The 26,693-nt window shown below is 44.2% G+C and overlaps 1 protein-coding gene across 3 annotated transcripts; it reads right to left on the bottom strand.

Annotated features, from left to right (window-relative positions):
• Positions 1–871: 871 nt before the first annotated feature.
• SESN2 (sestrin 2) lies at positions 872–26,693 on the bottom strand. 3 transcript variants are annotated; one of them, XM_051988046.1, is made up of 10 exons: positions 26,018–26,693; positions 9,532–9,597; positions 8,366–8,560; positions 6,792–6,974; positions 6,081–6,293; positions 5,771–5,921; positions 4,944–5,062; positions 4,399–4,589; positions 3,566–3,710; positions 872–2,684 (listed from the first exon to the last, which is right to left on the bottom strand). In XM_051988046.1, exons 1-10 carry the CDS (start codon positions 26,027–26,029, stop codon positions 2,565–2,567), a joined length of 1,395 nt encoding a protein of 464 aa, XP_051844006.1. In that variant the 5' UTR covers positions 26,030–26,693; the 3' UTR covers positions 872–2,564. The 3 variants fall into 3 exon arrangements, with proteins under 3 accessions (XP_051844006.1, XP_051844003.1, XP_051844005.1); XM_051988043.1 differs by lacking the exon at positions 26,018–26,693 and adding an exon at positions 21,469–22,061; XM_051988045.1 differs by lacking the exon at positions 26,018–26,693 and adding an exon at positions 21,469–22,059 and having other exon boundaries at positions 872–2,651.

Genomic DNA, 26,693 nt, shown 5'->3' on the forward strand with positions numbered 1-26,693 from the left:
TATTACTTTGCCATTAACTTCTCTGTCTCATTTTGTAGATGAGAAACTTAAGGCATTCAGGATTAACTGACTTGCCCAGGTCATACAGCTTGTAAGTGTCTGAGGCAAATTTGAACTAAGGAAGATGTTTTCCTGGTTTGAAGCCTACCAGGCCACCAATCAATGGACAAGCACCATGCAACAAGCATAGTACTAGGTGCTAGGACTATTGTTATTGTTCAGTTGTTTAAATGTTGATTAGATAGATCTCTGTGTTTTTTGGACATTAACTTTGATCCTCAGAATAACCCTACAGGGATGAAGCTATTGCAACTACCTGGTTTTATAGGTGAGGCGCAGGGATGTAGAGCAAGTAAATGCTGGAGGACATATCCCATACCAGGGATCTTCTGTTCCATAAATCCGTTTTGTCTCCCAAGAGTCCCATAGGAGATGGAGGACAATAGACAAGTAAGGATTTCAAATTTCAGATGGCATCATTTCTGGCATGAAGAAAACAAGAATGAGCAGAAGATGATCCCACAGAACCATGAGATCCCAGAGAAGGGATTGGATTGGTTTAGGAGAGGACACCAATTCTCTGACAATGGAAGTCACATGGCTGATGATCTCCCCATAACTTCTTAGTTGCAGCCTGGAGTTGTTTGCCCGATCCTTTCAATGACGCCAGGACCATTGCTAAAAGGGGCCTGGGTACTACCCATGTCCAGCTCTCAGGAATGGAGCTGAGATGGGAGTTTTGTAGCTGACTCCTGCCACATGGTCCCCAACACCGATTCCCAGGAATAATCCCAGGTCTTAGAAGAACACCCCCACTTCCACTCCCATCCCCACCTCAGGGATTTCATTAAAAACCAAGCCAAACCAGAAGAAAAACAACCTCAATGAATCTTTTATTTGTCAATATGGAGTATGTAGCAAAGTAACAAACATTTCTGCATTGAAACACTGTTTTCCTCCCCAGCTTTTTTCCTTTGTGAAATTCATAGGGACAGTACACATCTTTGGGGTTTTGGCTCAGGGCCAAGTGGTCCACAGCCTAGCCTCAACATACCAGCCATTTATGTCACCATGACCTGCATGATGAACAGCGCATCTGGTCAACAACTCCCCACCAGCTCATCTCCGTCCCCCTAGCTAGACCCTCAGCATGGGTGGGGGTTGGGAGCGGAACACCGAGGGAGTAGAGCAGGAACAGCAGCTTTATTTAGGAAGGATGGCAACTCATAATACCTCCCAAGTGTCCAAGAGTAAGAGACAGAGCAGGAGGACTGGGAAAAAATGGCAAACAGAATTCACAGTTTTGATAATAGAGAAAGTGCAATGTAAAATGGCTCCGGCCCTTCTGGACCCAGGGGCAAATGGGTGTGAAGTGGGGATAAGAGTCCAAGGAGAGAGAGATTCTCCTTTTTGGCAAAGGAAGGGAACATTCAGGGTCCTAAGGACTTCTGGGTTTGCCCTTATTTGGAAGCTTTTTCGGGCAATTATAAATTCTGGAACCAGAAGCTTTTCCATTTTATAGATGAAGAAGCTGAAGTCTAAAGTCTCACAATCAGCCAGAGGCAAAGTGAGGCCAGGGAACTTTGGGGAAATCTCCTGACCCTCTCAATGTAACACTTACTGTGTCACTTACTTGTCAACTTCATTCCCTAAACCCAAATTTTAGTAAACAGAAGGAGTGAAGGAGGTGGGTCAAGGTGCTAGTTTTGGCAGAACTGGTAACTCTGGACAGAATTCACCCCATGACAAGTCCAATTTCCTTAGTCACAAGTCAAGTAGGGAGGGATGAAACCGGTCCTAAAGGAGCTTTTCTTCACATCCCAGGCCCATGCAGAAAGAAAGACCATCCACTTCCTCTCTTCTCTCAAAAAAGCAAAGTTCTGTACCAGCCTTCTTCCCATCCCCCTCCTGCCTTGATTTCTTCTGGGGATCCCCACTGCCAGCAGTGAGAGAAGGGAAACAAGGCTGGGAAAGGAATCATGAAAACAGATCAGGGAGCCACAGATAATTCCTCTGACTACCCAGGCTCCTTAGTCTAACAGGGCTAGAAGAATAGGTTTGGGGGGCAGGGGCCTTGGAAGTATCCCAGGGGCTCCCCAAATCCCATGGAGTGTCAGCCCGTTTTGTGCAGGTGCTATCCCAGGCTGTTTCCTCTTCATCCAGTTCTAGTCCGTTGAATCCAGTACACATCTTCAGGTGAGGGGCCGGAGAGAACATACAAGGTGCAAACAGTCTTTCTTTTCAGAAGCTGGGACTTAGAACAGTCTTCCTTGAAGAAGCAAGGATGAGAGAATGGCCTGGATATTTCCTGCCTACCTCTTCAGCTCCCAGAAGGGCGGGATTGGGGTCCGGAGCAGACAAGTCCTTTTGGTTCCACTGGAGAGGGTGGGGAAAGGATGGAAAAGGGTGGGGGGCCCAGAGGCACTTGATTTCCAAGGTTTCACAGACAAAATCAGAGGGAATGTGATATGGGCAGAGACCAACAGTTTATAGATTAGAAAGGAAGCTGGCCCCCCAGCCAAAGTAGTGTCCAGTCTGGAGGCAAGGGACCATGGTGCCCACCATCAGGTCATGTAGCGAGTAATGGCTCGCAGGGCGTAGAGGAGGGCTGCTTGCATCCGAGCCTCCAGCAGCAGCAGATTCACATGGACCTGGAGGAGGGAAGGAGGGGTGCAGAGAGGATCCTGTTGATAAAGTTGAGACACTCTCACCTTCCCATTTTTCCAGGACTGTCCCCATCTTACCTCCTATGCTATCTTACCCTTGAAATCAACCAATGTGACTGGGGGACCTAGGAACTCCATGTTTCAAAAGCTTAGCCCAGGTACCTGGCCTCCCTACATATGGCTGCCTTATACACAGAGCCGTCTGTCTGACTCCCTGCCTTGGTTTCTGAGATGCCTTCACCTTCCCATCTTCAGCCCTGTAGCAGATTCAAACTGGACAGACCTTCTAATAGAAAATCAGAGCTGGGAGACCCTTAGAACGCAGGAAGGCAGAGCTGGGGGGCCCTTAGAACCCAGGAGGTCAGAGCTGGGAGGGCCCTTAGAACCCAGGAGGTCAGAGCTGGGAGGGCCCTTAGAACCCAGGAGGTCAGAGCTGGGAGGGCTCTTAGAACCCAGGAGGTCAGAGCTGGGAGGGCCCTTAGAACCCAGGAGGTCAGAGCTGGGAGGGCCTTCCTTGGGGTATATAAACACCAAGGCTAGTGGGGCCTTACAGCATAATTTTAGTGGTACAGGGGATCTTAGAGAATGTCAGAGCTAGGAAAAATCTTAAGAAACTAATTGGTTCAATCTTTCATTCTAAAGATGAGAGAACCGAGGCCTAGAAATCTAGTCACATACTAAGCCAGTAATGAAGCTGGGACACTAACCTGACAGTTCCTCAAGTCGTCCCCCTTCCCACCAATCTTTCTACCAGTTTCTTTGTTCCAGTAACTATACCCACCCTTGCCTGTGCCTGACAAGTTGACTCCAGGGCTACTTGCTTTCCCTCAAGTCCCAGTACTTGACCCCCCACTTGCCCTGTTCCCTCCCATACTGCCTCCAGCAGGAAGACCCTTTACCTTCTCAGAATGCCGGAAATGCCTCCAGAAATGATTGTACATCCTCTTGGTTGTCTTCTCTGGATAGCAGGCTACAGTTTTGATGTAGATCTTGAGACTCCTCTCCAAGAGCTGGTTCACCTCCCCGTAATCATAGTCATCATACCTAAAGAGGATGCCCCCCAAATAGTATCAATCATCTGCTCTCAGAGGGAAGCCCAGCCTTTGCCAAAATGAGCTCCACTCCCATCTCTCAACGAAGGAGTACCAAAGAATCCCAGGAGAGGGAGCCTGCTGCCTACCTCCTCCCCCTGGAGAAGGGCTAACAAAGGAAAGGTGAGCTAGGTGAAGAAGCTTCTCAGGCAAGTCCATTCCTCCAACCTTCCTGAGTAGTCACCTGGAGGAAGGCTCTGGACCAGCAAGTACTGCTCAAACCCACTAGAGCTGAGGTACCAGATCCCATTTCTATTAGAGTTTCACTTTATTAGGGGACCCTTCTAGGAACAGAAATGACCCCAAGATTGTTTAGTGGGAATGGGAGAAGTGATGAGAGGGCAGCAGATCCCCTCCAAGACTAGGGAAGAAAAGGTGGGAAATAGAATTTTTTTTCTTTTTTTCTTTCCTTCTCTGTCTCTCTTCTCTTTCTCTCTCCCCCTCTCTGTGTCTCTTGACTTCACCTTTCTCTGAAAGGGGACAAAAAGATCTCAGGCAAACAATTTAGGATTTTAGGGGATAGCTCACAGAAGCTTCCGGCAGGGAACATGCTATCCCTCTCCCCCAGGACACCACTTAAGTGGTAAATGATGGACAAAACCTTGTTGACCATCCATGAATGGGTGGAGGCTACTTCTCACCTAATGCCAAAGACACAATGGATGTAGTTCCAGATGGCCCTGCGGAGCATCGAGGTGTCCACGCCGCTGTGCATGGCGATGGTGTTGTAGGTCAGGTTGTACACCACCTGAAACTTCTCATCCAGCAGCTGCCCCCCCTCTGGGTAGAGCCGCTGGATCAAGGAGTAGCCGTGGTCTTCCCAGGTGTAGTCCTGAGGAGCAGAGGGCAGGGGATGGAGGGGAGCCTGGTGAGCGCTGGGAGGACTACTGCCAGTAGCAGCCCCGGCCCAATTCTTCTGGACTCCCAATGCCCACCGTCCCAAAGTAAATTTTCATGTCCCTAAAAAGGATTCTGGATCTCAGTGAGCTAAGGGGTGGGAGGACTAGATTTGAGCCTCCTCCATTACTATCAGCCTTGTTGAGTGGGGTTTCCTCATCAACCTCCAGTGACCATGGTCCAGGGTTAGGTCTCTACACTGAAAACAATTTCCAGGCTTCCAATTATTCTCTCCCCTCCCCTCCCCACATAAGTCTGGAGGGATTTCTCCAAGGCAAGGGAAGGCTACCTGAGCACGGAAGGTTGGAGGGGCTTGGGTGCCTCGCCGGGTGAAGTCCTCATACCCAAAAGTGGGATCTTCCACAAAGCACAGGACATCAGGGGATGGAGTAAGTTCTAGAATGTCACCTATGGATCAAGCCAGAGGAAGGTAAGAGTAGAGCCAGTGAAGGGCCTTTGGTTCCCAGCCCACCTGCTAAATAATGAAGAAAGGTTGGGAGTTGAGAGAAGAAACTCTAATAAAGGTGCTGCTATTAAGACCCCGACTTCCCAGATCCAGCACAAAATGGCAGTCTCCTCCACCACAAGGTCTTTCCTTGAGATCAATGGCCAGGAGAGATCTCTCCCTCCACTGGCCCCCATACCCTTTCTGCTCTCTCCCACCTGTGTGCCAGATCTCACCCCTCTCCTTCCCTCCTCCTAGAGTGAAGACAAGGCCCGGAAGGGCTGAAACTCTTCCCTGTCCCAACACCCCAAGTCCTTCCTGGGAACCCTCAGATTATCCTTGTCCCTTTCCTCTAACTAGAATTAGCTCCCCTAGCTTTAACAATAAATAGCAGGATTCTGGGATGCCTTCAGAGATGTTGGGAAGGAGAGATCGCTGGTCCAGTTTGGCCAAAAGGGGCCCAGCAGACAGTTGTTATATCCTCCAGAAACAAAGCTACCATGAAGAACTATTGTTTCCAGATGAAAAGGGCTCTGAGAAATGCATATATCTGTGCATATTTGGGGGGTAAATTATTCTCTTCCTAAGGAGATATTCTGTCAGTAGGCAGGACCCCTGTTCTTCCTCCCGACCCCGGGGAGTTCCAGCCTGCTAGGTCCCAGTAGCTTTACTTGTAGGGGCCACCAGAAGGCTCTCAGACTTCTCCAGCTCAAACCGGCTCTCCATTTCCTCTTGAGAAGCTGCCTCCTCTTCTAGCTGGCATTCCTGCAGAATTTTCATTCGCTCCATCAAGGCCTCTACTTCCCGAACAGCATCAAAACCCTGGTGGGGGGAGAGAGAGAGAGAGACTCATAGTTAAGCCCACCTGTCATTCACCTAAAAAGTAGTTCCACCAAAATCTTCCCAACACAGGCTAAGCTCACCATTCCTCCCCTTTCTCCAATCCTAGGTCTACCCCAGATCCCAGACCTTGCTACTTACCCCAGAATTGCCAAGGGGGTCTCCGTTGGGAGGACTGCTCTGCCCACTGGGCGGTGAGGGCACCTGGAGGCCAGGGTTGCTCTCTGGATCCCCATCGGGGAGGATGCCACAGCCAAAAACAAAAGATGCCAGGGAGTGATAATGGGTGAGCAAGACTACTGCCTGGATGAGCTCGGCCAGGGACCAGCTATGTTCGCCAGTGGTCAGAAGCGCCTGGAAGATAATTCCCAGTTCCCTGCTTATTATACCTGTCCAGGGTTGAGTTCCTTCACAAATCTGTGAGCTGCTTTGTTCCTCATAGCTTAACCCCACATATTATCCACAGGGAATGGCCATTAGATATCAAGGCTCACTGTCTTCTTGGGGAAAAGCTGACCCCTAGGGTAGGTGACCTTTTGTGCAAATAATGGAAAGGCAACAAATGATGATCCCTCTAACTGGGGCCCCAACCTCCATAGCATCCATTCCATCCCATCCCAGCTTTTTTTCCCTCATTCCTCCACATAGTTCCCTCCCACCTAATTTAGACCCCATTCTGTCAGTTTGTTCTGCACAGGGTATCCCATCATAGAATAAGACGATTGGGGACCTTAGAAAGGGGCATATCAGAACCTGAAGAGATCTCAAAATGCAGAATGTTTGAACTCTTATTTATGGATAACATATGAATACTAGCTAATGTAATCATTATGATGGGGCTTCCTCCTTTACCTCAATGTGCTCCTTGGTGACGAGCCAGGGCCGATGGGCCAGCAGCTTGTTGATCTCATTGAGGTTTCGGAGTTTCTGGGGGACTCGGTGAATGCCTAGGAACCACTCAGGGTCTCCACCCACTTGCAGGAACTCAGCCATGTGGAAGCTGATCAGGTAGGAGCACTGATGTCTGGCAGAGGCCTGTGGGAAGGTGAGGGAAGACAGATTAGGGAGTGGGGAGAGGCTGGCCTCCAAGACAGCTTCATTCCCCTTGTCTTGTAATCTGGGTGGAATGAAGGAGGAGGCTGGATGCAGGAACTTGCTGGGCAGACATAGACTGGATCAGCAGAACCAGACAAGATCAGTGCAAAGGGGCAGGGAGGGCGAGGGCAAAGGTCAGACTCCGATCCCTCTTCATTCTGCCTTCCCTCTGAAGCCATAACTCAATTTATCTTGTTTAGACCTAACTGTTGTCTCCCTCTTAGATTGTGTAAATTCTTGGAGAAAAGACAATGCTTGCTTTTTGCCTGTCCTTGGATGACTTATACCATCTGGCCACCACTCCTTTATATGTACTCTCTCCTCCATTAGAATGCAGGCAGCTAGGTGGTGCAGTGGGCAGAGTGCCAAGACTGGGGTCAAGAAGACCCAAGTTCTGCGACTCTGGGCAAGTCACTTAACCCTGCTTGCCTCCATTTCCTAATCTGTAAAATGAACTGGAGGAGAAAATGACAAACTATTCCAGTATCTTGGAGGGAAAATCCCAAATGGGATCATGAAAAGCTGGACATGACCTCTTTACTTTTGTTATTTCTGCAGATGACTAGCTTTTCATTAATTCCTCTCTACCCCTCTCCATCTATTCAGAAAGAATCCAGCCCCTCACTCTGGGGCTCTTTGCCCCAATCTTCTTTCCAATATTCCTTCTTTCCCTACCCTGGCTGGACATCAAACCCCTTCTCCCTCCATCTCTAACCTCACAGGAGAAAAGCCAGAATCTCATGTCCATTAAACCCTCAAGCTCACCCACTACTTCTCGAGGCCCCTCGAGATTACTCTTTTCCTGTGCTCCTCTCCCCCTCCCCAGAATAGACTATTCACATTCATAATTGGGGTGAATCCAATTCATCCAATCCAACTAAGACCACCACTTCTTTTGACTTTGTTCTGCTAAAGCACCCCAAGGTCCTGTGGTTCTTGCCACCTATCTTGCCATGGGGACTTAGTGGGCTTTTCCATCTATGGCTCTTTAGTCATTCATTCACTCACTCACTCATTCAATGACTTTCTACCTGATGTACCAAAAAACAGAGAACAACAGCTCCCACCGTTGTAAATTAGGAAGTGCAAGTATCACACCCATTATATGAAGAAACAGTTTTAAGGAAGCCCAAGTTGCACAGTGAATTTAGTAGCTGGGACTAGCTCACTCCTATAAATTAGGAAGTACAAGTATTAGACCCATTTGATGGACAAAACAGTCTTAGGGAAGCCCAAGTCATATAGTGAGTTTCATGGATAGGACTAGATTTAGTCCCTTGGGCTGCTTCTGGTCACCTCTTCCTAACCCCAAAGGCCATCCCGGGGCTCACCATGATGGCAATGTAGTGCCTCCAGGAGCAGGGCAGGGGTCCATCCACTCGCAACAGCAGGCTCTGCATCTTCCAGAAGCTGTTAAGGTACTCAGGGTGCAGGCCCATCACCAGTGTGACATTGTCCGGCCGTCCTGAGGCTAAAATCTCCAGACCCAACTGATGCTCAATGGCCACTGGTCCCTGCTGCAGGATCTGCCAGGAAAGGGAGGTCTTACATTCAGAGACCTCTCTGGTCCCCTATCCCCCAAACCTTAACTCCTTCATTAACAATTCAGGGGATGGACATCGATATTCCTGAAAAATGTTTCATCTGATAAAATGAGGTAAATTTATGCATTTGTCTATGGATCATTAACAAGTTGGTAGAACTGAACACCCTCCCCAAATGATGGGAAACAAAGGCAAAAAACATTAAGAGCCACTAGGCATTATGCTTTAGTTTTATTAAGGGCAACATAGCAAGGGGCTTAGGGAGAAAGAACTCTGATTGGCAGCATTCTATCAGAGACACTTTCCAAGTTGTCTTAGGAACTAAAATGAGGAATGAATGCCAGTCACCCTCTCATTCTCCACCGATCGGTATAGATTTCAGCTCCAGGCACTGTGGCTGGCCAGGGTCTGACACACCCTCTTATACCATTTCAATTTCTGGTCTCTAATACTCCCCATTAGCAAAGGATCCTCTGGGATCTGGCCCAGACAAGACAAGGAAGGAATTATGTCAGAACTACCCAGAGCCTCCTGGAAGAACAGGATCCCCAGACTGCTCACTACACCAAGATCCATAAGAGATATTAGATCACCAACCACTAAACTGAATTCCTGGACCCCTTTTCAGGACAAAAAAAATCCAGACAGAGAAGCAAGTGATATAGTAAGTCCTCAGCTTCCAATCAGGGGCAAGGCTGATTAAGGGAAACCTAATATTTAAAAATCCAGACCTAACACAAGTATGTGTTTGCAGTGATTCATATTACAGAGAAATGCTTTATTTACTAACCCTAGCTTATTGTTTATCTTTATAGACCCATAATTATTTAAACGTTCTCCTTCAACCCTTTCTCCCGAATTTCCTGGGTCTTCCCTTTCCTAGATGCTCAGATTGGGATGATCTCTCTACTCCTTCTCCCACAACCCCTGGCAAACAAATACTTCTTGCTTACCTCTTCCGCAGGGATGAAGGCACTAGGGCCTCGGGGGAGCCTCCGAGTAGGGACTATCTTCTGCTCCTAAGGAGAAAAATATTTCTATCAATGGGGTCAGAAGCAAGGGGGTGGGAATGCTGGTTCCCTCTTTGGCCTAGGACACAGGCCTTCCTTTGGAAGAAATCCTTAGGACCTAGCACTGGCAGAGGCCTTAGGGGTAAGTGTCAAAATGTAAGGCCTGCACCTTATAATAGGAGAGGAATAAAAGTCTCCTCTCTCCACCTTCTTCATTCACTAGTCGCCCATTAAGTCTCTAGGGATTGTCAGCCCTCCTTCCCCACAGGGAGAACACTTGAATTGAACTTGTAGGATATGACCTTAATCCAGTCATTTTCTCTGTAGGGAACCTCAGTTTTTCCCATCCCCAAATGACAGGGCAGCTTTCAGAGTCCTGGTACCTCGGTTTAGGGACTCCCCCACAGATGTCAGCTTTAGCTTCAGCTTCGCTCACCTCCTCAGGCCTCAGAGGCCTAATCTCCCTCCCTTCCCCTCCTCCAAAACAAACAACTCAGTCTGGAAGATAAGGAGCTGCTGACTAAGCAAATCCCCTTCCTCATCCCTCCCAAGCTGAAGACAGATGGAAACAGCTCTCAAGGGGGTGGAACCAGCTCTGGCCAGCTGGGGAACTGTGGCAGGAAGGTTTTCAGGAGAGGGATAGGGAGACAGGTCAAAGTGGCCTTAAGAATCTCGAGTTCTGGGGAAAGGGGGGAGGGGAAGAGCAGGGAAGACAAGCTCACCTGTCTCTTTCCCCCTCCCCCGCCATCTTCTGGGGCCTCTAGGCTCAGCTTGCCACTGAGAGAGCCCAGTGGGAAGATCCCAGAAGAGGAGAAGCAATTAAGACTCCTGAGTCCCTTGAAAGGCCTCCTGCAGCTCCACCCTCACCTCCCAACCCTATCCCAACCAGCTTCCCAGGGAAGATAGATTCACACTCCCAGACAAATAATAATTACATAAACACAGAGTTTTCTTCACAATAGCCACTTGGGGTAGACAGTGCAAATACGGGGACCTAGTATTACAGATGAAGAAAGTGAGGTCCTGAGAAGTCTTGTCAATCAACAAGCATTTATAAAGTGCCTACTATGTACCAGGCACTATATTAAGTGCTGATGTTACAAAGAAAGGCGAAAAAAGATGTCCCTATGGACAGTCTAATGGGGAGAAACATGAAAGCAACAATGTACAGAGAAAATATTGACAAGGTATATACAGACAAAATATTCATGGGAGAAATGGAGGTAATCACCAGAGGGAAAGCACTAACAAGATAGGGGATTAGGAAGGTTTCTTGCAGAAAATGGGATTTTAGCTGGGAACTAAAGGAAGTCAGGAAAGCCAGGAGGCAGAGAGAACATTTCAGACACAGGGACAGTGACTGAAAATGCTTGGCAGTCTGGAGATGGAATTTCTTGTATGAGGGAAACAAATGGCAGATTCCAGAATGGCCTACCTGAGATCTGAATCCAGGACTGGATTTCAGTCTAGTTCTCTCTTGGGTCAAATGAGATAATAGTTGTAAAACGTTTAGTACTTGGCACACAACAGGTGCTTAATGTTTGCCCCTTTCTCCATGATCACTGCACTGCCCCATCTACCCCAAGGCACTCTTCTCCCCCCTCTCCCTCCCCAGTCTTAAGTTACTTCCCCTAAGGCTGATTCTTTGATAAGATTTGGAACTAGACAGCATTAAATGAGGAAATTGAGGTCCCAAAACCAGGTAGTTAGTAACACAGAATTCAAACCCAAGTCCTCTGTCCCAAGTCCTGTCCTCTTTCCATTATACCATGCTCAATCTGGGGTAAATTCAATGGGGAACAGGGAAAGAGGGCTTAGGAGGGACTTTTCAGAGACAGGTCCTGTCACGTTGGAGGAAGAGTTAGCTTATCCCTTTTGGCCCTGACTCCTTCCCCACCTCCCAACCCCAAGCAGTCAAAGGTCTGTCCCCAAGATCAAAGCACTAGCTGCCCTTCCCCAGTTAAGTGACCAAGAGGAGCTCTGTGCCAAATTTACAGGAAAAATCTCAAAACCCAGCTGGCTAGGAGAATGAAGGGATAGAGGAAAATGACAATTTCCTCCTTCCACCCCAGTCCAGTTACAACATAATGGCTCTAGGACCCTAGCTCTGACTCTGGTCAGTGTTTTGCTGGCTATCTAAAAGGGAGCTTTGATTTTCACTTCTCATTATGTGTTAAAGGTACCATCACCATCAATCTTTCTCCTTTCTTTTCCTTCTCTATTTCCATGAAAAGTATTAGCACCATCATTGCAACCTCCTATAGTCTCTTCCATCTTTCTCTAGTATCCTTTTCATCCAACCTTCCAAGCCATCTCAGACCCCTCCCCCACCAAGTGATTTTCTTCACCCCTTCCAATCCTGGTAATTTTGCTAAAGAACAGTTCTGATGACTTCATCATCCACCTTAACAATTCCCCATTACCTAACAGGTGAATTCAATAATATAAGTGGAAAACCCAATAACAAACCTCTCAGTGCCAGGGACCTGAGGCCCTTCACAACTCTATTCCATTCCTCTATATTCCACTGCTTAGACCAGAGTGAATTGCTGCCTGATGGTCAAGATTTATTTATGCAGCTTTCCATTTCCATCCTGATCCCATCTATAAGATCTCTGAAAATGGTTATCCATTCTCCCCTTGAATTCCTATTTGTGATAGGGAATTCACTATTAATGTTGGGAAGAAAAAATTTGCCTTCCTGTAATTTCCATCCACGGGTTTTTGGTCTGTCCTGACAGCTTGTGTATCCAACTAGATGGTGCAGTGGATAGAGAGTCAGTCCTGGAGTTAGGAAGACTGACCCCAGGCAAATCACCTAATCCTATTTGCCTCAGTTTTCTGATCTGCTAAGTGAGCTGGAGAAGGAAATGTATCTTCACCAAGAAACCCCCAAGTGGGGACATGAAAGTTGAACAGGGCTGAAATGATGAACAAAATATAGCTGTGGTATTTGAATGTGTACTTATTAGAGCGGTTAAGAAATAATAAATATAAGAGGTTTGAGAATTCTCATATATGATTGGCCACAAAGTAAGCAGACTCAGGAAAACAAGAGACACAATGAACCCAGCAATATAAATGGAAAAAACAATAACAAAGCAATATAAATGGAATGCCTCTATAACATGACCAAGTTGGATTTCAAGAGAAATTAGAAAGTGTTTCCTTCCCTTCTTTAAAGAATCAGTTATGGGGGTACAGCTAGGTGGGGTGATGGATAGAGCACTGGTCCTGGAGCCAAGAGGACCTGCATTCAAATCTGACCTTAGATACTTATTAGCCGTGTGATTCTGGGCAAGTTACTTAATCCTGAATGCCTCAACACTCCTATCTCTCCCCCTCCTCCCTAAAAACAGATTATAGGTAGAACATTACAGATATCATACTTCTTGGTGTATTGTTTAGGTCTGCAGAATTGTGAAGGGGTGATTGTCATTATCGCTATCATTATGATAATTCTGAAGTTACTGGGTCTCCATTGTGGCGATAACGTCATTCCCTGATATCTGTCTGTCTATTACACTCCTGCTAAGATTAGGCAAAATTGATAGAGTAATCCCCAGTATTTGTTGGTAAATGTTTAATAATCTAGTCCTCTAAAAAGAAAGACTATGTGTATAAATTATGTACTCATGCTTCCAAATTACATTGCATTGTTAATCTAGATAATCAACTAAACAATAAATCAAGATCTGATTTGTCAAAGCTGTTATATGTAAGATAGAGCTGCTGCTACCTCATCCCTGACTATAGACCATCTGGCCAGAAAGAGGTAATAGATAAATTTGAGAAGCAAATCATAAGCCTGGCATAGAGACATCACCATATGACTGATTAGCTACTTCAAATTATTCAGACATCTGTTAGAGGTCTTGATATCTTTTTTTGTCTTCCCCCCTCTTTCTCCAAAAAGTAGAGTATCTAATAATTTCCTGACTTGCCTTAATGTTAACCTCATCTTAAAAGGTAGAGGATCTAACTAGGGGAAGCTTTATTTTGGATCTGATTCCCCCAAACTGATTGCTGATACAGTGATGATAACCCCTGGGGGTGGAAGAGGTCAGTGATTACTCCATAATTGTTTGACATATATCTTATATTTTTTGGGGAAAAAAATATTTCAGCGGGTTCAGAAAAGATAGGGAATATCCCATGGTATTCCAGGAAAGTTATTCCCAGGAAAGAATATGGGACAATCAAGAATAAAATTCTAAAGAGGAAAAGGGGAACAGTTCCAATGAAGAGGAATAATAGGATTTGTTAGAACATATCTATGTGGCTGAGCACCTACCAACTTAAAAAAAAAATTTAAATGGATAAAAATCTAAGTATCGTTTTCTTTATTTTTCTGGTTACATATGTACATTAAAAATATATATACATTTCTTTATGAATCATATTGGGAGAGAAAAATCAGAACAAAAGGGAAAAAACCACAAGACAAAAAAAAAAGTGAATATGGTATGTATTGATTTTACTTTCATTCTCCATAGTTCTCTCTTTGGATACAGATAGCATTTTCTATCCAAAGTTTATTGGGATTTCCAGCAGTGAACTGCTGAGAAGAACCAAGTCTTTCATAGTTGATCATCACACAATGTTGCTGTTGCTGTGTACACTGTATCCCTGGTTCTACTTGTTTTGCTAACATCAATTTGTGTAAATCTTTTCAGGCCTTTCTAAAATAAGCTTGCTCATTTTTTATAGGATAATATTCCATTACTTTCATATACCATAACTTATTCAGCCATTCCCCAATTAATGGACATCCACCCATTTTCCAATTCTTTGCCACCACAAAAAGCTGCTACAAACATTCCCCTCTTATGATTTCTTTGCAATACAAATCCATTTGTAATATCGCTGGATCAAAGGAAATGCAGTTTGATAATCCTTTGGACATAGTTCCAAATTGCTCTCCAAAATAGCTGGATCATTCACAACTCTTCCAACAATGTATTAGTGTTCCAGTTTTCACACATCCCCTTCAAAAATAGGATGAAGGGAAATATGGTAATTAGAACTGTGAATGTGAATGAGATGAACTCTCAGAATTAGATAAACCTAACTACAAAATAAATAAGAAAGAAACTAAGGAAATTAATAGAATCCTAGAAAATCATAGCTCTATGGTAGACCTCTGGAGAACTGAATAGTGACAGAATGGAATACACCTTTTTTTCAGCAGTGCATAGCATATACACTAAAATTGTTTTAGGCATAAAAGTTTCACAATCAAATGCAAAAAGATAGAGATGCTAGATGCTTCCTTTTTAGACCACAAGGCATTGAAAGTTATATTCAATAAAGCGCCAGGGAAAGACAGACTGAAAAAAATTGGAAATTAAACAATCTAATTCTAAAGAATGAGTGGGTCAAACAACAAATCATAGTAACGTTTTCATCCAATAATGACACAATATACCAAAACCTATGGGATGCAGCCAAAGCAGTTCTTAGGTGAAATTTTCTCTCTCTAAATAGTTATATGAATAAAATAGCGAAAAAAGATCAATGAATTGAGTTTATTTAGATTTTTTTAAAAGAAATGTATAGAAGATGAATGAATAGGGCCAAAAACAAAAGAATGCTTCAGGAATTCTGAAATTCAGAATGAGCTAAAGTTAAAGAAAACAAGAAAAAGGTTTTTATAAAAGCTATATTGGGAGAAAAAGGAAGACCAAAGAAAAGGAGACAGTCATAAAAGAGAAAGAAGGTAGAATTGCTTAATTCTTGTTTTTGTTTTTGTTCTTTGTGCAAAAAGGGGGAATGACCTTTACATTGGAAAGGAAAGAACAGAGAATTCCATACTCAGGTAAGGAAGTAGTAAGAGGACTTGGCCCCTGCAAAGTCAAGTCCCCTGGCTGGGGTAAACTACAACCTTGGGTCCAAAAGAACTGGCTGATTGGGTTGCTGAGTAGTCATATTTGAAAAATCAAACAGGAGCATTATAAATGATGTAGCCACTTCCAAACTATAGTCTGCAAATTCTAATATGGTTCCAGTGAGTTTGACTTCTATTCCTGGCAAAATTGAGAATGCATTAAAGAGATGGTGGATGAACATTTGCAAAGGGAAGTTGCAGTAACTAAGAACTAACATGGCTTCATTAAATACAGGTGGTGCCAGAATGACCTCAAGTACTTTCCTGGCACACCTGCTAAACTAGTGACAAAGGGAAAACTATGGATATAATCTACCTTGATTTTTAGTAAAGCTGCTGATGTGTCTCACACTGTTCTGGACCTGTCAGGAAGGCAATCAGATGGATTTCCAAAAGGAGCAGATGGATGACAACAGAGTAACTGACAGAATCAGGGTCCAAGAGGATTCTCATAGTTTGGAACTATTAAAACTGAAAAAAAGGGAACTGGTCTTCAGAAGATAAGGCTTAGGCAGGACATAATTGATTGTCTTAAATTATCTGGAGAGATGGACTCAGAGGAGCGATCAGATTGTTGTTTAGCCTCAGAAAGGCAAGTCAAAAGCAATGAGAGGAAGTTACAAAGATGCCAACGTAAGCTTGGTATCAAGGAGGAAAAAACAAACAAACACAAAAAATCCAAAATCTACCAATTTCTACTGCTCAAAAATGGATAGAACCCCTGTCCTAGAAGCCTGAGTTCAAATTTGACCTCAGACACTTACTAAGTATGTGATCCTGAGCAAGTTACTTAACCCTGTTTGCTTGAGAAATTTTTAAGTGACCCAGGCTATACAGGTGGAGGGGACATGCTGGATCCTGGGTCCTAGACTAGTTTATGAAAATTACTAACATAAACATTTTCTAAAATCACTAACATAATATGTTTAGACTTGCTGGGCCCCAAAGAAGGAACACTTGCTCTGTAAACTATTTCTTGAAACCAGGCAACCAAGTTGCTGTTTTGACTCTGTTTTTAACAGACCCTGTGGCTAGGTTATTGTCTGAAAAAGATTCTATTTTTAGTAGCTTTAGTATTTCTAACATAGATCAGGGACAACATTTTAGTATAAAAGTTTTCTTCCCCCGACCCTAATTGCCATTTAGTTACCCATGCTATTTGTATTTAGCTGGACTGCTTTATCAAAATAAAGCTTTCCTGTAAGAGCAGTTTCACTCCTATTCTAAACCAAACATTCTCCAGCAACATAGCTATATAAAATAAGTATACAAACCAAATATTTACTGATTATAAGCCATCATTTTGAGACTTCCACATTCAATTATAGACTTCATGTGGGATAGCAATGCAGTTTAAGAAGCCCTAAAGACTCCAGAAAATCCTTCAATTCATTACATGCTCTTCAGCTTAACCTTTTAAATCAAGGCACATTAATTAAAGAACAATCATTCATTAGTATTTAGGGCAGAAAAGGATTTTATCCAGTTTTCCCTAACCTCCTCCCTCTCTATTTACTGATAAAAAAACTGAATTCAGAAAAGGAAAATGACTTGATTAAAGTTACATGGTGCATTAGTGTCAAGCCAAGGCTTGACACAAGACTCATGCTGAGCTCTACTCAGCAGGTTCTGGGTCTGTCTGGGAAAAAAAGCCAAATGCAATACAGAACAAAAGAAAATCAAAAATTCCTTTCTCAAAGGATACAGATAATTTTCATATGATAAAATTAAAGTCATCTATAGTCACATGAAAAAATGCTCAAAATCATTATTGATTTGGAGAAATACAAATTAAAACAACTGAGGTACTATTTCACATCTCTCAGATTGGCTAAGATGACAGGAAAGATAATGATAAATGCTGGAGGGGATGTGGGAAAACTGGGACACTAATGTATTGGTGGAATTGTGAAATGATCCAACCATTCTGGAGAGCAATTTGGAACTATGCCCAAAGAGTCATAAAACTGTGCATAGTCTTTGATTCAGCAGGGCCACTGTTGGGTCCATATCCCAAGGAAATCATAAAAAAGGGGAAAGGACCCACCTGTGCAAAAATGTTTGTAGTAACTCTTTTTATGGTGGCAAAGAAATGAAAAATGAATAGATGCCCACCGATTGGGGAATGGCTCAATAAATTGTGGCATATGAAAGTAATGAAATATTACTGTTCTATAAAAAATGATGAACAACTGTAAGAAATGACCAATAGGATGATTTCAGAGGGGCCTGGAGAGATTTACATGAACTGGTGCTGGGTGAGATGAGCAGGACCATTAGGATCATTGTACATTTCAACAATAATACTATATGATGATCAATTCTGATGGACAGGGCCCTCTTCAACAATGAGATGATCCAAATCAGCTCCAATAGAGCAGAAATGAATTGAACCAGCTACACACAGCGAAAGAACTCTGGGAGACGACTATGAACCACTACATAGAATTCCCAATCCCTCTATCTTTGTCCGCCTGCATTTTTGATTTCTTTCACAGGCTAATGGTACACATTTCAAAGTCTGATTCTTTTTGAACAGCAAAATAACTGTTTGGACATGTACACTAATGTTGCATTTAATTTATACTTTAACATATTTAACATGTATTGGTCAACCTGCCATCTGGGGGAGGAGATAGGGGGAAGGAGGGGAAAAGTTGGAACAAAAGGTTTGGTAATTGTCAATGCTGAAAAAATATCCATGCATATAATTTGTAAATAAAAAGCTATAATAAAAAAAAGAAAAAAGAAAAAAAAAAAAAAAAAAAAGATGAACAAGCCGATTTTAGAAAGGCCTGAAAAGATTTACTTGAACTAATGCTGAGTGAAACAAGCAGAACCAGGAATACATTGTATACAGTAATAAAAAGATTTCGTGAAGATCAACTATGAAAGATTTGGTTCTTCTCAGTGGTTCACTGATCTAAGGCAATCCCAACATGATAAAGAAACGGTGTATTTAAAAAATTAATGTACATATATAATCAGAAAAACAATATTAAAAATACTTGAAGATACCTATCATAAAAAAATCCTCACCTTCTCTGTCTTTTTTTCTTCCCCCAATCAGGAAATTACAGTTTATAAGCACTCTATAATCCTAGCATATGACCCTTCACCTCCCATTTCCAGGCCTTTGTCTTTGCTGTCCCTTATGCCTGAATGCCCTCCCACTTTACCTCTGCTTCTATACCTTCCCTCTGAGATTACCTCCCATCTATTATGTGATTATGTCTTTGATTTATGTATTTTATATTTACATTTACCTTCTCTTTAGGAATGGGAATTCTTAGAAGACAGGGACTGTGGTTTTTTTTTTCTTCTTTGTTAGTGCCAGTACTTAGCACTGGACTGGGCACAATATAAATGCTTAGAGATAATACTTGTTGACTGACTGGCTTCTAGTTTTAGAGTTACCTAGGGAACTGAGAGGTTAAATGATTTTCAAAGTATAAATCAGAGCCCTTCCAGTTCCCCCCATCTAATAGTGAGGCTCATTTCTCTCTAATGGTTCTAAGTACCACTTAGTCAGCACTTAATGGTAAAGACTCTCCTTAGCACACACCCAAAGGGTCAGGGGTCTCTCTACTTGGGTTAAAACCCTTTAATGGAGTTCCTATGGTCTACACTGTAAATTCCAAAGCCTTGGCCTGGTATTGCAGACTCCCTCCACCCTTCAGTGCCACCTATCTTTCTGCTGTTAGTTCTGATTATCCCTAATCATGTATTCCAACTAAATTAACCTACCAATTATTTGGTTTGGGGACTCCAATCCCCCAGTATGGAGAAATGCTTATACCTCACCAATATCTCCACCTCCAATTCTACTGCCTCTCTGAAGCCTTGTCCGATTCCAGTAATCAAAAATAATCTTTCCTCCCCAAATTAATCCTTTGTGGATGCTCTTTTGTAAGAGTTACAGTGTGTCTTCCTTATGTCCCCCATAGCCTTTGGGGTGAGGACTCGGTTATCTAAATCGATGGTGTAACCCAGGCCCACTAATTTGTACATGTTTTAAAATATTACATATTTTTGGGTGTTTTTATTGTTTTGTTAAATATTTCCCACTTTAATCTGGCTTGAGCTACACTGGGGAGCTGGCAGGTGAATGTTTGACACTTTCAGTGTAAATCATGTGACTGTTCCTCTTCTACAGGTGTGGTCAGATCGATTTTGCAGTGGGGAAGTCCTGAAGTGACTGTCTGGAGGATCGGGGGCTCAGATCTGTCTGGGAAAGTTCCCTTGAACTCATTCTCCTTATCTATCAACTGCTTTTTTGGGAGGGAAAAAAACCAAACACCTGCTCTCCAAAGGAAAACTGAGTTCCTTGTCCTTCCAAGCTTTCTCAAGACAGTAGGAATACTTATTAACTTGCCCGCCGTCATCGGCGAGACATCTCCCGCTGCTGACACCGGGATTCCGAAGTTTTCCACTGGGGAACGATTCTATCAGGTGAGAGGGCACGGCCTTGCTCCTTCCACTGCTGAGCTCCCACCCGCCCCTGGACACACCTGGAGGAGGGAGGGGGTGGAGTGTCGGCTAGAGAGAAGGCTGAGGAGTTTTTTTTCACCTCGGGAAAGGAACCATTAGTCTTTCTATCACACTAGCCCCTAGAGGTCGGGGAGGTCATTCGGAGTCCTCCTTCATTAGAGAAGTAAGAAGGTTTAGGGCAAAAGAGGAAGGTCTTCGAGGATTGAGGATCGGCATTCGAATCTAGTCTCTACTGTTACTATTTAGGTGACTCTTGATAAGCAAGTCACTCCATCCCCGACGGTCTCCCGTTTTTTCCTCTGTAAAAGCCTGGGACTTTTATTTTCAGGTCCCCTCTAGGACTACCTAAGCAGTTCTCATCTAGATGTAAAGGTTACAGCTCCTATTCAGGGAGTTCTCAGTTTAATAGAGTGGGAGACGCTTCTACTCCTCTCCCCCCAACATTTCATACAAACCAAATCTGAAGTTTGGAAACTTCAAAACGGGCAAATTTTCCCAAATGCAAAAAATATTTCTAAATCCTGGAATGAGATTCAGTCAGGAGAAAGGTCTGATCTAAATCAGGTGAGGTTAGTCCCGGAAGGCTTCCTGGAGGAGGGGAACATTGTATAGCTCATGCCTCAACAACATTTTCCAGCTTACAAAGCTTTTTCCTCATAACGATGAGGTGAGTAAGGTAAAACCGACAAGCACCTTTGACAAGAGTCAAAGATGGGGACAAAAGACTCAGGAAGGGTCAAATCACACAGCTAACAAGTGGCTGAGTTTACTGAACAGACCACTAGTTTGCGGCTGCTCGGTTCTTTTCTTCAGCTTCTCTAAGCCAAAGGAGATAGGTCACCACCAAGCGCCTAATCCTTTTCAGGAGCTCCCACCAAAGTCGCTAGCCCACCCCAGTCCAGAGAGCACTTTGCTCCTTGCTGTAGGTAGCTTTTTTCCACTCTTACCCTCCCCCACGCGCGGGTCCCCAGTAAGGAAAAGTAAAGAGGATAGCGGGGAACGAGGAGGGGCAGGACCCAGTAGCACTTCTAAGTGCCTTGAAAGTGTTCTCCCCAAGAATTTAAGATTCCGCGGGACCATCTCCCCAGAGACAGTTCCAAGTCGACCGGAGGTTTTCCCTCGGGGAAAACAGGAAAGAAAGCGGACAGGGTGGGCTCCGACGCGCCCCAGCATATCTAGGGTTGAAAGCTGCGCTTACTGGGCAAGCCCGGGCCAGTCCGTGAAGCCCCTCCTTCCCCCCCACCCCCACTCGGTCCCTAGAAGCCGTCCGGGGCTCGTCCCGGGGAAGAAGGGCGGAGGAGGAGGAGGAGCAGCAGCAGCAGCAGGAGGTCAGCGGCGGCCAGTTGATGCAACCCCAGAACCAGGTTACAGTCTATATTCAGCTCCTAGCTCCCGATCCCAAACCCAAAGCTGAGCCAGCCGTCGAACTAGTCCCATAGCCAGAGGATCGGGTCCCCTCCAAAATTTGGGAAAATTGCTGGGTAGGGGTCCGACTCACTCACCTCCGCGGCCCCAGCGCCGCCGCACTGAGCGTAAGGGATGTAGCCCTGGATTCCGGCGCAGTTCCCCGCGTCCGCCAAGATCATGGTGCCAGCCAGCACGTACCTCCCCTTGCGGGGCTCGCGGGACCGGTCGCGGGGGCGCAGCGCGTAAGTGGATCCCGGGGTCGTCGACGCTCCCAGCGAGGCGGGGCTCTGCACCTGTCCGCAGCACGGGAAGGGTGCCTGGCTACCGGAGGGGCGCCCCAGGTTCTACAGTGTCCCCAGGGGGTCTTAAAATTCTAGAGTGAAGTGTGTCTTGGCTATCACAGCTCACCGACATCCCGGCCCCCGACTGCCTTTAGCTTCTCTGGACCCGACCTCGGCAACAGGGACTACCCAGTCGCAGGTCGGGGGAGTGGAGTGGGGAGGGCGGGGACAGAAAAGCCCCAGGCTCTGGCCAATCACCTGCTTGCTGGTTAGGCAAAAGGAGGAGACACTTTTTCTCTACGAACGGCTTCTCTCGACTATCTTCCAATGGGCTCAGGGAAGCGCTGAGAGATCTGGGAGTTGTAGTTTTTAACTCGGAGGATGTTGCAAACTTTTGCAAGGTTACTCATAAACAAGTAAATGAGAAACGAGAGACCAAGAGTGACATTCCCAGATAGTCATTTCGACCGCATGATGAAATGCAACTTTTTAGGGGGTGGGCCGGGTTGAGAATTTCAAACCAGTTCATGCTGCAGATTGTAAGTTCCTGGTGAGATTGTCTGGGGTGTCAGGATGGAATATGGAAGAGAAATGCATATTGACATCGTTCCAGTTACCTGAGGGAATCTTAAGGTCTTTCAATATATCCAATTTGTCCCCAAACAGGCCTGCATCTTCAAACATGCTAGACTTTCCAAACATTCAGATATAATCTGAAATTTTCCAGCAGGAATTTCATAATTTCCCTAAGAAATTCTTTTTGATGTCCCCTTGAATCTTTCTTGCTGAAGTTTCAGTCCCTTTATTCTCCTTAACCAGTTTGCACCTTTTGACTATTTAACGGTATTTAATCACTCATAGATCCTTCAATCAATCAATAAATATTTGCTAAACTTCTCTAAGTGTTGGGGCACCAAGTTTGAGACATTAAACTATCTTGGTTTTCTCATCTACCAGATGACCCCTCTTAGCTCCTTACATAGATTCCCCCTATAAAAGGGGGGCATTTCCTCCACATTCTGACCTTGACCCTTTTCTGCCTAGGAAAGGGAAGAAAGAAAAAGGATGGAGGAGAGTAAGGTGGGGGAAGATAATGGGGCTGAGGGAAGGGACTGCTAGTTGATGCAACATTGAGCCTGAGTTACATCTTCCCAACTCTGGAATGCCTACACCATCCCAACTCAGCAGTGGAGATAGAAAAGGGAAGCTAGCCCTTTAAACTTAACACAGATAGAGATAGGTATGAGGGGCAGGAATAAGGTCTTCAGGGATTTTTTGACCTTGGGAGAGTAGGAAAAGCAGCTAGGTTCCTGACACTTCCCTCGTTTCAATTTGGATGTCCTTATCTTCCAAACTGCCCCAAGCACCTCCGTGCTGTGGACTTCTCTCAAATTTATCTTTTAATCTCTGATCTCTGCTCTCTATTCTAGTTAAAATTTTTCAACCTACTTGTTGGATATTTCCATGAAAATGTATCTCTGGGAATTAAAAAAACTGAATAGCTTTTTTATACTGAAAACTGAGCTCATCTTCCTAAAGGCAGTTACTTTCTCTTGGCTTTTTCATTTCTGTTAATTGCTCCCAATACTCCATTGAAAACTTGACTCATCTTTCTCCCTACACCCTATCAGTTCTTGTCTATTTTTCCTTTCTACTTCTAGAGTCCAAACTCAAATGTAGGTAATGGTGATCACCTGTCACTTAGATTATAGTAATAGCTTCCTCTTAATTGGTAGACTATTTCTCTTCTCCTGCCTCCTTCAATCTAGTCTACCCCTCCTGCTAGAAGAATCTTCTTTCTTTTTTGATGCAATCCATTAAGTGACTTGCCCAGATCACTAAACTAATAAGTGTCTAAGTTGAATCTGAACTCAGATCCTCCTGACTCCAGAAATGGGGCTCTATTCATTGTGTCACCTACCTGGGGGGAGGGGGGCCTGGGAGCCCAGAACCTTTTTAAAACTTAAGCCTGACCCTGTTACTCAACTGTTTGAAAGTCTTCAATGGTTTTCCTTGGTATATGATCAAGTTTAGTCTAATACTGGCATTTAAGACCCTCCACAAATGGCTCCAAAAGTCCTTTCCAATCTTATAGAATGGATTAAGAGCTCCAGGAGACCTTAGTGGTCACTTAATCTTTCTCATTTTACAGATAAAGAAACAGAATGAGATTAAGTGACTAGTCCAAATCAACCTTTGTGAGTAGCAAGGCTAGGATTTGACGCCAGGTTCTTCTGACTACAAATGCATTGATATTCATGATATATTATAATTTCAAAGCACAAGTTTCCCTTGGGCACACCCTGCTCCAGCCAAACTGTATTAGTAGGCATTTCCAAACACACTTTCCCATTTTCCTGCCTTTAATCAACATCCCCTCTCTTTCCTCTTTTTCTCTTCCTCTCTCTTCTTTCTTCCTCTCCTTTTCACTTCCTTTCTGTTTGTGTGTATGTGTATTTTTCTCTCCTCTCCCTTCCTCCTCTCGTAGAGCTGTTTGTTGAAATCTCACTATCCTTTAAGGATCAGCTCCAATGTCATTTCACCCCCAGAAATAATCTTTCTCTTTCTACTCTCTCCTCCTCTCTCCCTATCTGTCTTTGTTTCCCCCCAAACCCTACAGCACCATCAACTGTTACCATGATTCTTAATTGCCTACTTCCTTGTATGTGCAGTTATTAGTATCAACACCTTCTTTCCTCCATGAGACTCCATGCCATAAACTCCATGGCAGGGATTGTGCCTTATTCATTTCCAATATATAATAGCAATAATAGTACAAAGTACTTTGTAATCAAAATATATATATATATTTTGCTCACAAAAGCCTTAGCTTGGTAGTGCAAGTATTATTCTCTTTTTACAGGTCAATATATTAAAATTTAGAGATCCAGGGTTGGCCCAAGGTCACATAGAAAATGCCAGTTTCCAGACTCTCAAATACAGTTCTCTTTCTGCTTTCCCAAGCTGTTTCCTTGTATCTCCCTCAATACCTAATATACAAAAGGAACTCAATAAATACTCATTCAATTAAAGGACACTGTGATTTGAAAAGTTCACATAAAGAAATCCAGATGTGTCCCTTTAAGTCTGGTTGAAACTATCAGTCTATCCAATTGATTTTTCAGTTTTCACTCCTTTTTTCAGAGCAATAAAAGGAGCATGTTAATCACTCATTCTCTAGGAGTTCTCGAATCAGTGTCTCCAGGTACCATTCCAAAGCCAGGGAAAACAATTCAAGAAACATACTAGACCCAGAAATCTAAAACAAGCCCCAGTATAAGAGCTGTGTCGAAGTATCTATGCTAAAGGGAAGAGTGTTTCCTTCCACCAGTGAGGAAGGTAAGATGGCAAAGACTTCAAGACCAGCCTAAAAGGGACACCGGCAAATTGCAAGGGAAAAGCCGGGTTTGAATTTTCACAAGCAGACAGTGCCCTCTGTTGGGCATATGTTGCTACAATTCAAAGTAGTAACAGAAAAAACGCTACCTTCGAGTTTCTCTTGTCCATCCTCATTATATAGAGAGCACGAACCCAAAGGCCTCAAGGGGGCTGCCATTGCACAAGATCTGAGCTTGTAATGGCATAAGTAGAATACAAACCCAGCTCCAACGGTCCGAGGCTTCTGGCCACAGAGCCCAAACAGCCTGATTGCAGAGACTGGATCAGCTTGTCAATGGTGACCAGCTGTGTGGTCCAAGAATTACTCTGAGAATGGTTCTGCTTTTAGGAATAATATGGCCAAGGTCCAAAGAAGCCTAGGGCAACTCCTTAATTTTACAGAATAACTGAGAAAGAGAGAAAGAGACGAAGTAGGGGCAGAGTTGTCCTAAATCACACAAAGTCTTACTGGCCTGAGATTAGACTGAAACCCAAATGTCTAGATTTCTGATTCAGGCTTGTGCCCCATTGTACCACAATACTCCGACAGCCTAACATTTCTCCCAAAGGACAGTACCTTTCCTCCCCATCTATCAACATTTCCCAATTCCTAGAATATGCCCACACATCCCCTCAATTAAAAAAATTTTTTTTCCTCCTTCCCAAGGCAATACCCCTCCTATTATTCCCAATAGGAGTCTTACTCACCGGCAGCATCCCCTTCTCCCAGGCTGGATGCTCCCAAAGCAAGAGCTTCCTCAGACACTGGATAGCCTTCCCTTTGCCCTTTGCTGAATTTCCTTGGCTATCTTTTTCATGTCAGATGCTGCTCTGATCCCTCCTTTGGGTTCATCTAGTTCATATCCCTCATTTGACAAATAAAAAAACCTGCTGCCCAGACATGTGAACAGTTACCTTCCTAATGCAATCCATCAGAATTGGGCACTTTCCCAGGAGGGGGAAACCCCTAAGGGAGAATCAATACCATTGCAAGCATCTCCAGAAGTCTTCAGAACGCCTTGGTCACACCTTCTTCTTGGGCTTGGCGGATGAGGTATCAGGTAGAACTGCTCTGATCAAGAACACTACCTTAAACACTTCCTCTTGCTTTTTTTCTTTTTCTTTTTGCTCAGCAACAGGCTCCCTTTTATATGTTGACTAGTGGCCAATTAAAAGGGAGATGGGTGGGATTTGTCTGGCAGCCAATAGGTAACCTCTGGGAATAGCTCCGGGAAGCTGATAGGCCCGGTCCAGTTTCTGACTTGGTTACAGAGGCTAAACCAAGGGCTTTTCAGAAGAGTGGGGAAAGGATGCTCATTAAATCCTCGGAGTTCTGCCTCGTAATGTTTTCTGATAGATAGTTAGGTAATAGCCTATCTGTACTGCACAAGACAACGAGCAGCTCTTTTTTCCTCTTGATTCAGAGGGGGGTAAAAGTGGGGTGAGGGGATAGGTGGGGAAAATTCAAGGGATTAGGCTGCTCTTATCAGTCAACGTGGGGCCAAACTAGACAGGTTTTTGTTGTCAAGTGGGAAATTATCTAATATGTCTAACTGGACCCTTAACTGACAATACAGTGATCTCAGTTTTAATAGCTACTTGTTGGGTTTTTAAAATTATATCCCACTCTTTGTGACTCCATTTAGGGTTTTCTTGACAGA

The sequence above is a fragment of the Antechinus flavipes genome, chromosome 3, assembly GCF_016432865.1.
Source record: "Antechinus flavipes isolate AdamAnt ecotype Samford, QLD, Australia chromosome 3, AdamAnt_v2, whole genome shotgun sequence".
Lineage (NCBI taxonomy): Eukaryota > Metazoa > Chordata > Mammalia > Dasyuromorphia > Dasyuridae > Antechinus > Antechinus flavipes.